This window comes from Harpia harpyja, chromosome 3 (genome assembly GCF_026419915.1).
Source record: "Harpia harpyja isolate bHarHar1 chromosome 3, bHarHar1 primary haplotype, whole genome shotgun sequence".
Classification (NCBI taxonomy): domain Eukaryota; kingdom Metazoa; phylum Chordata; class Aves; order Accipitriformes; family Accipitridae; genus Harpia; species Harpia harpyja.
Genome location: NC_068942.1, coordinates 74881903 through 74894532, shown reverse-complemented (window position 1 = coordinate 74894532; position 12630 = coordinate 74881903). Strand labels below are relative to the sequence as shown.

At 38.7% G+C, this 12630-nt stretch overlaps 1 protein-coding gene across 6 annotated transcripts in view; it reads right to left on the bottom strand.

Moving 5' to 3' along the window:
• ESR2 (estrogen receptor 2) overlaps window positions 1–11789 on the bottom strand; it is a 38283-nt gene extending 26494 nt beyond the window's left edge. For 2 of the 6 annotated variants that reach the window (XM_052783418.1, XM_052783422.1), the window contains exons 1-3: window positions 11565–11789; window positions 7737–8209; window positions 511–686 (exon numbers count right to left, since the gene is read on the bottom strand). In XM_052783418.1, the coding sequence (XP_052639378.1) occupies window positions 511–686; window positions 7737–8209; window positions 11565–11567 (652 nt within the window). In that variant the 5' untranslated portion in view covers window positions 11568–11789. Of the gene's footprint in view, window positions 1–510; window positions 687–7736; window positions 8210–9469; window positions 10329–11564 lie in introns of those variants that run through there. The other 4 variants (XM_052783420.1, XM_052783421.1, XM_052783423.1 and 1 more) reach the window with 4 other exon arrangements.
• Window positions 11790–12630: the final 841 nt, after the last annotated feature.

Here is a 12630-nt window from a genome sequence, read left to right as displayed (position 1 = left end):
GGTGTGGACGGCTGAGAAATAACAATAATCAGGTTTGTACCCAATACTTGCTACACATATTTTTATATCCTACATACTGTGTAGGACTCAACAGCTCCAGGCAATATACTCTTGTCAAGAATAGTTCCTGGCAAGCAAAGTCTCCAGTTACCTACCCTAACTGTGTCTATTATAACAAATTCACAATTACTGTCTACTTTGGGACACAAACTGCAATCAGATTCACAGGTCTGCAGTGCCATCCCACTGAGGCCTTTGCTGCAGGGCCTTCGCGTGCAATGTATTCCACCTCTTCTCTAAAGAAATCAATTGCTCAGTTTGTAATGTTTCCAGATCTTGATAACATAAGAGCCAAAAGATAAAGTAGTCAAGTCATGTGTTGCTCTATTTTCAGCATGCAGCACCACACACCAGGATTTTAGATCAACTCATTACTAGATCAACCACTGCAGCTCCTAATCACATGAAACAACTTATTTGAGTAAAGTTATCAAAAGCTGATTCTCCTACCTTGAATACTTCTTTTAAAGAATGCTTTGCAGCCTTCACATGACCAGACCCCATAGTGGTATCCTGAAGCATAGTCACTGCAGACTGCACAGAAGTGGGCATCCCTTTTTGAGCCAGGATTATTTGCAATTGGGCTTGTACAGTCATTGCCATTAGTTTTTCTTCTTAATGGTTCTCTGATAGAAAAGAAAAATATCTGTTATAAAGAGGAAAAAATTAATCTACATTGCAAATAGTTTCATTATTTTCCATTGTCTTCTATTCTCTCTCTATAGAGTCTTCTTATTACTGAACACAGGACAGTGTGAAAAACTGTTTAAGCCTTTTTCTGATAAGGTTATTTAAAGCATATAGTCTGATCCCAGAGCTTTCAATGATGACAGACTATAAAGTTTTAAAATATTCAAAGGCATAAAACTGGACTGCTGATGTGTCATTCACATGAACTCTGGGAAAATCATATGGAATGCTGATGGATCTTGAAGAATTCTTGGAAATGTACAAGTCCAGGAATTTGTGAACCAAGTGGACTTTGCCTTTGGGAAGCTTTGCATGGAAAATGCAAACTCAGACAGCTCAGACTGACATGATAAACACTACCACGAACAGAGCTACAGTTGCTTTGTACTGCTAGCAAGGTAAAATTCTAGACAGAGCAATACACATGTAGTCTCAAGTATTTCATCCTTTAAACGAGGCTTTATTCATTCAATGAGATGCTGGAGACAAATATCTTGAGATGTGAGTCTCAGCCTACAAGATCAACTCACAATGTTAGACAAAGTTTTCTATTCGAGGTGACAACCCATGTTGATCACCCTAATGCTAAATAAAAGGAATCCTGAATACAAGAAGAATGGAGAAACACAATTAATAAAATACTTTCATACATAAAAAAAATCATTGCTCCATATAAATTAGTAATATATATGCATTCCTGAAGCACTGCAAATAGTTTCAACTTACTGGAACTATTCTTAGTGACTGGATTAAAATTAGAACAGGTTAAAAACATGAAAGAACAGCCAATTCCTGACACCAAGATCCTGTAAACAAACAGCAAGAGGAAAAGAACTTAGATTATCAGTAAAGTGTTTTTTAGGTATAGGAAGCACATTCATTGTGTACTTTTTCTCTGGACCTCATTTGCTTGGTGGTTTTAGCATGTCTTACCTTCATGGCCAATACAATTTCTAGACAGAAAATAGTGTCATGTGCAAAGTCTCAGCAGCAGTTTGACAAAAGGAAAGCTGCATAGTCAACTTACAGGTATAAACTTAAGCACAGAGGCAGAAGTTAGAAACTGTACAATTTTCCTCATCCCACCTTCCAGCAGGATTAGGGAGGAGAAGAAATATCAGTTGGGATGAGACAGCAGGTAGTATAGTTTACGACTTCTAAAGAACAAGGGTACGTTGCCAGGGCAGAAGAAACCTGTTCACCAACAAGAGCAAGTTTAAACAGAACAGTAGAAACATGCTGAAAGTGCTGTCAAAGAGGCTTTAACTAACATATTAAAAGTAGACTTTGTGCTGGTTTCGTGACAGGAGCGAAGGACAAACACACCCACATGCCAACTAAAAATCACCAAGTTTATAAGTATTTGAGGAGAACATGCTCCAATTGCCTAGTAGAAAATCTGGAAAGGAAAAAAGGTGGTTCTTTGAGCAAATTCCAAACCAGAAAAATTAAGGCATTTATTGTACAACTAAGTTACTGCAAGCTTTTAAAAAATGTTAATTCATTCAGATATTGCAGGAAATAAGGGTGTTTAGATGTTTAACAAGCCTGGTCTTTGATTACACACACCTATCCATTAATGGATTACCGAATCACTAAGTTATTTCCCCTTCTGGCACGCTGGGAAGACCAGTGTGGGAGAACTCTCCCCTAGAACAAAGGGGATCACACACACCTAATATGCTGCTAACACAAGGAGGAAAAAACATTGCTATTCCTTCCTGTTCCCTTGTATTTGGAAGAAAAAGTAGTTTGGCGTTTCATATTAGTAGAAGAGGTATATTTTTAAGCTCTACTTGGGAATCATGATCCAATTGTGAGAGTCAGAAGAGAATCAAAATCAGCTAGAGAGCATCTCGGTGACTGATTGATATGCTGCAGAGAGTGACGTTTATCGCCCTCGTTAAAGCACCAAGATACTATGGATGAAAATAAAGTAAAAGCACACATCGTAACATCTCACTGAGGAGTGTTGTTTTTTACCTCCCAGTCATGACAAGTGTTTTAAAAAACCCACTTTTTCTTTCCCTGCTTAGAAGTTTAACAACAGTCACCCTGCATACATGCAAGCTGCGTGACTTCCGCAGACTGTGGCAAGCAGCTTGCACACAAAGCAACAATCTGGAACGAATTCCTCCCGCAGGTCGAATAGGCATCAAATCTGCTCGTCTATGATAGCTGCAGCAGTGCAGCAGGAGGTTCAAGCCCAATCATTTTGTTACTGTTGTCTGTAAGGACAACAGAACTAGGAAATCGTCGAGAGCTTTGAGGTACACGTTCCTTACCCTGAGAACCTCGTGATCAGACAGTGTATCCACACAAACAGCAAACCAGAGCGGGTAGCCCCACACATGGTTAGAGACCACCTCCCAGCGCTCTTGGGACTGGTGCACTCCAGCATGGTCAGCAGATGAATGAGCTGCCAGGTCCTCCAGAAGAACTGGTGGTAGCTGGCTAGATGCCCACAAAGCTCCTGCACCAAAGGATGCAGGAAAATGGGGCATGTACCCTGCCTGCTACCAAGGAACCACATGGACAAGATTTATGGCTTTACAACTCTTAATACTCCTCTCTATTTTATGGTCATGGTTGCTATATAGAGATATTATGTTTCAACAAAAAGAATTAAGATTTTTTTGAAGGTAACAAGTCGGTGGTTTCCTACTAGTCGCCAACAGTGACAAGATGATTACCCTAAAGGAGAAGGAATTAGCAAGACTATTCAGGTTATTCAGTATCTATCGTGTCTCCTAATTACCTCTAGCTTTGCCACAGCAAGTGTTTGATGCATATGCCACACCTGGAAAACTTGAACCTAAATTCAACTTTTTATTAAAAATGAAAAAGTGTGTCAAGGATTTGACCTAGAAAGTAGCAAGATTTGCTCATTGCATTTGTTGTCTGTCAGGTTTTTTTAAAATCTAAACTATTTGTCGTGGTTTAACCCCAGCCAGCAACTAAACACCACGCAGCCGCTCACTCACTCCCCCTCACCCAGTGGGATGGGGGAGAAAATCGGGAAAAGAAGCAAAACCCGTGGGTTGAGATAAGAACGGTTTAATAGAACAGAAAAGAAGAAAAACTAATAATGATAATGATAACACCAATAAAATGACAACAGCAATAATGAAAGGATTGGAATGTACAAATGATGCGCAGTGCAATTGCTCACCACCCACCGACCGACACCCAGCCAGTCCCCGAGCGGCAAAACCCTGCCCCCCACCTCCCCGTTCCTATACTGGATGGGATGTCACATGGTATGGAATACACCGTTGGCCAGTTTGGGTCAGGTGCCCTGGCTGTGTCCTGTGCCAACTTCTTGTGCCCCTCCAGCTTTCTCACTAGCTGGGCATGAGAAGCTGAAAAATCCTTGACATTAGTCTAAACACTACTGAGCAACAACTGAAAACATCAGTGTTATCAACATTCTTTGCATACTGAACTCAAAACATAGCACTGTACCAGCTACTAGGAAGACAGTTAACTCTATCCCAGCTGAAACCAGGACACTATTGTACATTATAAAAAGAAAGAGAGGAAAAAAAACACTGAGAAAACAAGAAAAATCCATTAAGTAAAAAATTAATAGTCTAGATTTTATAATTTCTTATAATGCTTCCCTCCCATAGGCCACTGACTCTTTCAGTGCCTGGAGATAATTCAATCTCATACAACCCTAAGCTGTAGGATGAAGAAGGCTCTTCCTTTCTGTCCCAGAATGTGTGCAAGATGATGGGCAAAAATCAGCTGAAGAATACTTTTCAATCTTTATCTTCCTCATTTTTTAGAGACTCCCTCTGCTATAACTTCTGGAATTGTTAATGCCACAAAACTGTCAATATTTATATCTCCAAAGCATATGTTTTAGTATGCTCCAAACATTGATTAATGTGCTGAAAACCATGTCATAGGTATCTTAAAATTGAGAGATATTTTTGCTTAATCTCTATAACTATTCCATCATAAAATGGAGATGCCAACCCATCACCTCAAAGAGGCTTCAAGATATGTTTAAGTGCTCTACGAATGAGCATAATAAAAAAAGCGTAGGAGAATAGCGCAAATAATTATGGCTTCAGAACAGAGTTTAAGCAATGTATAAATATGATATTAGCACTCAGTGAACATGACAAAGTTACTAAATAATTTCTAATTAAGCAAGCATTGCTAGCCTGTGTACCCAAAAACCTTTACTTACATGCTCTACCTGCAATTAGTCAGAAGCACAAGGAAAATACTAGGAAGAACAAATTAAGTTCCAGAAACATCACTCTGGCATCTTCATTAAAGTTTCCTAATACTTTTTAGAAAGTAATGTATCTGATCATTTTGAAAATAAACCTTTTGTTTCTTTAATTAAAATCCTTTTATTTAGAGGATGGAGACAGAAATAAATTTCAGGCTACTTTTAAATATAATATAATTACACTGCCACATTCCTTTTCTCTTCATGTCATTGTAATATAAATTGAGTGATCCTGCACCAACGAAATTTATGAGACTATTTCTATTGTCTTCACTAGGTACAGGACCTATAATGCAAATAAATATAGCAGTCTTTATCACCAAATTATTGCCATTTTGTACAAAAAAAATGGAACTCTAAAAATTCACATCTATTTTTACATGGAATAAAATTCATTTTTGTTGTACTATTGGTGCAAAGTAACACTACACTGCATAACATTTGCATTTAGCAAAGTTAAATAAATTCCTTCTGTATTCATATAATGAACCTATTTGTAAGGAAATGGAATGCCCAGAATTCAGGTTCCTTATTTTAAGCTGATCTACAAGGAGATCCAAATTACACAGTGATCAGCTTTAGCTCTCAACTAATGTGGACCACATTAGTTTAGCTAATGTTAATAGAAATTTACACCCAGGGAAGATAGAGTCCTCTCATGGTGAGACTCTTGCTTCCTTTTGAAAGGTAAGATAAACTATGTAACAGGCCTAAATATGTAGAAATGCTTTCTTAATCATCTTTCAATCAAAATCCCTTTTCTCAAACTACAACGCTGTTTAAAATTACTTACACTTTACAGCATTAGTCTCTCCCTTCCCCCAGAGCTATTCCTTTAAGTTTCAGTCCCAAGAACTCTTCCTTCAAGGTATAATCTATGAATCTGTAGTGTCACAGTCATTGTTCCCATGGCAATAAATATAATGTTCATGACATTAATTTAAGACCTCACCAAAGGATAAAGCAAAAGGAAACACAGGGCTTTTTTTACTTCACAGCTTTATTTCAGGACAGATATCCACAATAAGGGAATTACAGCTCTTGCTTTTTGTGTTTCCATATCAAATTAATTTTTTCCTTTTTTACAACTTCTGTACACAAATGGGGGTTACAATGCGTCATACTGAGCCAAATGAACCACTGAGAAGGTCCAGCTACCAAGCAACACAACAGTTACTTGCTGCTGAACAATAAAGGTTATCCATAAATTTAGACTCCAGATTTCATTGATTTCTCCTCTTTAAGTTAGGTCATCATCAGCTACAAGAGCAATAGTGCATAGGAATCTATACAAATGGCAGAAGACTTATTTACTTAAACTTCGGTGTAGCAGGTCTGGCTTCCCTTCAGTCTCTGTAGAGAGCACACTGCAGGGCATCAGATGGGGTGCTCTTGCTTTTGGCTTATTCCAGCTGCTGTCCCATCATCTGGACAGCTTCAAACACTAACCTACGGCAGCATTCCCAGGGCTGTCAAAGTTTTGAGACATTAACCAAAGCAGGAAGAGTGTGGATGTTAACCCTATCCGCATTAGACCTCCTTGGGGAATTCTTCTCTACAAAAGTGCTACCCAAACTGCCTCTCCCAACCCAACCGACACACCTACACTTAACATAGATTTGCACTCCAGAACTGCCTGCTACTCTCTGCTGACTCCAAATAGAGACTAATCAGGTGGCCAGGCTGAAGATCTGTGCAGCCTACAAGTCTGAAGTAGACATAGATCTCATGCCTTAGCCCTGTGCAGTCAACATAAGGCCCACCCATTGCAGAAGGAATGTGGGTAGTCTCAAAAACAGCACAAATCCTTTATTAACAATTGAACTATAACTGTTGCCAGGACACACTACTTTTCATACTGACAATGACTGCTGAAGTTAGATAAGGAGCCCTATAAATAAACATACAGCTGCTAAAATGGGAACAGCACCTGCAACACCCTGAGCTTTTATCCATCCAACAGCTGTTGTGCCCATGAATGGAGTAATTTCATCAAGTGATGATCTACACACTGCTTATGGTTTGTAATATGAGTAAATGTGCAGAATGGGAACATGTTTTTGCAAATACAGTTTCTTTACAGCTGAAAATTTAGCCTGTGAATCTGCTGTTCACAGCGCCTTCATAAAGTCAGTTGAGAACAGCAACAGAAACGTCAGACTTTTTCAGTAGCAGCACCCTTTTGAACATGATGCATGCTGCTGTATGACTGTTAATACTAAAACCAAAAAACAAAGATAACATTTCCCTTGAATTCTAAGTTCATGAAAAGCCTTCACAGCTATTAGATGCAGGAAAAAAAAAAAAAAAGCCAGATAAAATGGAATTCAAACAATATTGTATGAAAAAGAAAAAAGAATGAACCTTTACTTCTTTCACTTAAAGGACTTAGATTTACCAGAGCAAAATTCATTTCTATTACACAAAGTAGTACCTAGCAGTCTTGAACTTTTGTTTATACAGTAAACAGTTCCCACATTGAAGGCATTTGTAGTGCTTTGTGTCAGCGTATAGCTCTCTAATGAGCTATTGAAAAAGAAATCCTATTTCAGAACTTCCACTAAAAAAAACACAAAACCCAGGACTGCTTTGGTGTTTGGTGAAGGATTTTTGGTTTTGCTTTGTTTTTCAGAGACGCTGACACAGAGAAGTCAAATGTAAAAAGAAAAGACTTAAAAGAACTAAAGAAACAGTAAATAATTTTCAGCAAAGTTTTAAAGAAATGAGTAGTACTGACCTGGTCAGAGGTAGCACTGGCTCCATCGGTCTTGCTTCGTACCATGGACTCTTTGGCTGCTCTGCATACAGAAGTGATGACTGACAATGCAATGTCAGGGGGGAGAGATGGCCAGGAGCAGACCATAATACATTGGGGCTTGATGCTTGCTTCACAGATGCACTCTCTGAATCACCAAAACTGCTGGTAATGTTGTAACTCATCATTGCAGGACTGCAGAATGCCATTGCAGAATATTCATGTCTGTTTTCCATGTAAGATGAGGGAACATAGACTGGACTGTGTTCTGCTGTCAATGTGGACTGATTACAGCTGTAGGGAACTGGAGAGATGATACCAGCGGGTGAGTTTTTAACTTCTGTTTTATTGCATCCAATATCCTGAAGTGGCAGCAACTGAGAAAAGTCCTTGTGAGAAGATGCACACAGGGACATTTTGAAGCAAGACTGAAGACTGTTGTTTAAATATTCATCCTAAGATGGTAAGGTATAAAAAAAGGTGAATTAAAAAGTAAGAAAGTTCTGTATTAAGTCTTTTCTATAAAAGAAAAAAGGAATCAGTAAGACAGAAAATATAAAAATATCCTGTTAAAACAGATTTCATACCAAACGCACTTAAACAGTCAATGTACAAATTTACTACCTTTAAGGAAAAGAAAGCATTCTCGAACTTCCTTAAAAATAAAGGCTAAGACACTTGTTGAGTTCAGACTCCCTTAAAAAATAACGAAAAAAACCAAATAAATCACTTGAAGTCTGAAAAAAAGATGCAGGTGACAACTTGGATCTTAACAAAAGTAACTCATTACAACCAGGGTAAAACTGCTTTATGTCAGAGGCAAAATTACCCTATGGCCCAGAACTATGGAGTGAGTGCCCTGAGAAATCAATTCTCTTCATAAAAACTCACCACCTCCTGTTCCTGCTAAAAGTGTACTACTTCAGCCTTTCCTTTATCAACACAAACATGTAACAGCAGGTATTTTGAAAGCACACAAACACACACACATACGTCTCCTTTACCTTCCAAAACCAGAACTCCACTGCACATCCCTCTCCACAGAGGAGGAAGACATATAATGGATGTCAGTAAGCAAAGCAACTTCATCACTGAGAGGTCCCTGGATACGGCACCTCTGAACAGAGCCTTTATAAAAGTAGAAGTCACAAAATGCAGGTATTTCTAAAGCTGACAACACAGAACTCGAGCGATTTCATAAGGTCTAGAAGTTTTATAATTTCCTGCCACTCTCCATCCCCATCCATCCCAACTACTCTCCATCCTTCATCCCATCTGAATCAACTATCAAAACAGAGACCTGAATTTGCCCATAGTAAATACTCTTTGCCAGATTTAGGTATAACCACATTATTTAAGGGGGAAAAAATTTTGGAAAGAAAAAAGCCCACCAAACCCATCCTTCTAAGACAAAACCCCTGTCCTGGAAGCATTACTTTTACAGTAGCATTTAAAAATACTTCTTTTTTATTCTCCACTGAGGGTTTCATCTGCAATTCATTCCAGCTTTGAAGACAGACACGCAGCCCTCTTATAGCTTGCAATCCAAAACAATTTTGTTTCCAAAATAGCAAGTTCCAGCCCCCAGAACTGATATTGTAGTGTACTTTTATGGATGGTAATAAGATCTTAACATGAAAAATCATGGGATAAAAAGTCAACCAAAGCTTTGCTACTCAAGAAGTGGCCAAAGTATTGATGCTAAATATTCTTACCTTTTTTGACCTCACGTGACCATAAAGCAAGATGAGGAAGATTCAAACACAGGTTTCCTGAAGTACCAGCAACCTCCCTGCCCCCAAAATTCTCAGCCAGATAGCATTTCTAGTATGCCATCTTGGGGCATTGACACATTTTTCTCCTCTAGGGCCAGGACTGAGGGTAGAAGCATTAACAAAAAATGTAAGAAATAGTATTTTTTAATAAAATGGATAGTTTAGGGTCTATCCTTCTCACTTTGCACTCTGTTGATGAAACTGAAGATATCTGTAGAAATAACCAGGAACTCACTTAAATCGTCTCAGGCGCTTCTGTCCCAGCTGCTGTTTTTTCCTTTGTGGGAAACAGGAAAATGAGATATCTCAGCAGCTGTTTATGTCCAGCAGTTGTTGCACTGGCACTCCGATCCAGCCAAAGCAAGAGAATCTGACTCACTCCTCACACAATCTACACGCTTCATTTGCCCCAGCCAGATGCTTCATGATCTGCTCTAAGAGAAGCCAAGCATCATTCAATTTTCACTGCAAAAAGCACTGAAAATCACAAAGGCACTTTCACTCCCAGATTATGGACCAAGTATCCCAAATAATTTTTAAGCAGCAAATGATGGAACTAAGACGTTATCTTAAGACTATTTTCAGTGGTTACTACGAATGGGCCCTGTGAGCACACTGAATTCAAAATGCATTTAAAGCTTCTGCATGGGTAAAGCTGTATACTATTTGCAATCTTAGAGGCTGCACATATTCAAGGTGTGCGTGGACACTCTGCAGGAGCATCTGGAATGTCCAGCAAGAGCTGACTGCCCTAACTGCATCCTTCTGCTTCCCTGCAAAGGGCACACAGCGCAGGGTAACCCCAAACCCTTCTGAGAGAAGGGCCTGAAGGGCATTACACCACCACCTCTGTTCTAGTCAGCTAGAGACATTCTGGTATAATACTTTGATAGTGTTTACAGCAGGCAACTGGTTGTGTAGTCTCCCTCAGACATTAGAAAAATAGATGCATGTACACTGTAGAAGCAGAGACAACACAGAGCTGGTACTACACCGTTTCATGAACTGAAATCAGCTGAGTTTTAAGTCATGTTTTTCTGGACAGGTAATCCAGTAGAGTAGTATGCAGGAAAACTGCCTATTTAGCAGAAGGATGTATTCTCTCCAAAGGGCAACACACGGTATTTAGAAACATACACAGAAGTTATGAGAAGAAAGAGTGAAGTTTGTTTTAGAGGGAGGAGCCACGCAAGCATGTAAAGTCAGTACAGCCTTCCTGAAAAACAGACTGCTCATGACTTATTTACAAGAGAAGGGACTCTGGGTTCCAGGACACTAAAGAAAACTGTACTCATGGTCTTCAGCAGACTGCAATATAGTGAAAAAATAACAGCATTGGCTTAAGATAATTAACTTGGGTCACAGAAATAGTTTAACCACAGTAGACTATGGATCTACATGAGATCACGTTGTTCACATTTCCTTATACCTAGAGAATTTAGAATGGGAAGCTCAGAGCCTCACAAATAAAGTGAAGCTGCTGAAATTATCCAGTATTGCTCAGAAGATCCAAAAAACTGACTGCTGGACTGTGAAGTTAAAGAAGGACTGCAGATTCAGGGAACCGGATCTTAGGATTTAAGGCTAGAGAAAACAAACTCCAGTAACACCAATACCTCAGAAGGAAGCACGACCACATTTAAGCCAAGGATTACAATAAGTAGTGCAACAGGCTAATAAATTTGTTCCATCCTGGTATAACATCCTCATATCTTAAGCACCATTCCTTAAACAGAAACAAACTCCTACATAAAGTGAACTCCCATTCCAACATCTCCTCCTTCTCTGAAGAAAGATTTTAAAGCAAGATTCAATTTTAAAGTACATTATTTAGATCTAATCTATCAGCACTGCACTAGATCTGTACCAGACACAGAAACAAAACAGGTATCTGTTATTTTTATACTACAGTCTTCTGAGAGACCACAAATGTTTCAGTCCACTGAGGTCAATGTAGCTTAGCAAGATACTCAACAACCGAAATGCCATTATTAAGTAAATAGCCATTTTGTCCAATTCCTTGAGTAACACTTACCATTCACAAATCTAAGTCACTAAGGGCAGGGTTCACATCTGGCATAAGAGAAAATGTTCCATTGGCTCCAGTACACAGAGGATGACACCACTGTCCATGAGGATGTAGGAACAAAAATGTGATGTTATCAATGTTCTCCACAAAAAAATATTAGGTTTCTGGCCCTTAAACAGCTCTACATATTGAACTCAATGTATCTTGAGAGTCACCATGCAAGACACACCAGATCAGGCACAACAACTGGTTTAGATGTCATAGTCAAACAGACACATGGGTAAATAATTAAGCCATCTGATCTATTTGAACAAACTCAAAAGCCAGTTATTGCACATTATCTATACCAAATATCTTTTTAAAAGCCTTGTATGAAATAAATAATTTTTTTTTTTAATTTTTATTTTTAGTTTTGGAAAGGGGAAAAAATATGTAGAGAGGGCAGCCTGCCATGTTTTAGAGCCTGCTTGGAAACATAATACAATAGCTTTTCCTAGAAAAACGCAACAGTCTGCAAAAAGCAATAGTGATGGATGTTCTCAGGCACCATTCCATCAACATAACACTACAACATACATAGAATTTTATAGGCAAGGCATATATTTTGAGCAAAGACTTTTTTGGAATAGAGAATTAAGATGACCTTTTTCTCCGCTAGGCTTAAACTAAAGTGCAATCATTCTTCCTCTCATTTTAATAGAGGTGATTCAGCAAGCATGCATTCCACTACCCCACAGCCTAAAGCCCTCAGTCATCTTGCAAAGCATTCTATTAATATTCTGCTAAGTTAAACTTTACACAACTCACCACAACAATGAACTGAATCATTTTCTCAAAAACGAATCATTAAAGGAAAATCATTCTTGATGCATAAAATGGCACTTGTGCTTCAAGTTTTGTGAAAAACTTATTACTCATTAAACACAGCAGTGCCAGATACTGCCAACAGAAGGCATATAAGTAAACAAGTTTATTATTACCTGAGAAGGACTAGATGCAACAAGTAGGGGACAGATGGGGAAGCAAAATGAAAATGAAGCTATCTGTCCAGACCTCAGATGTTGTACTCATT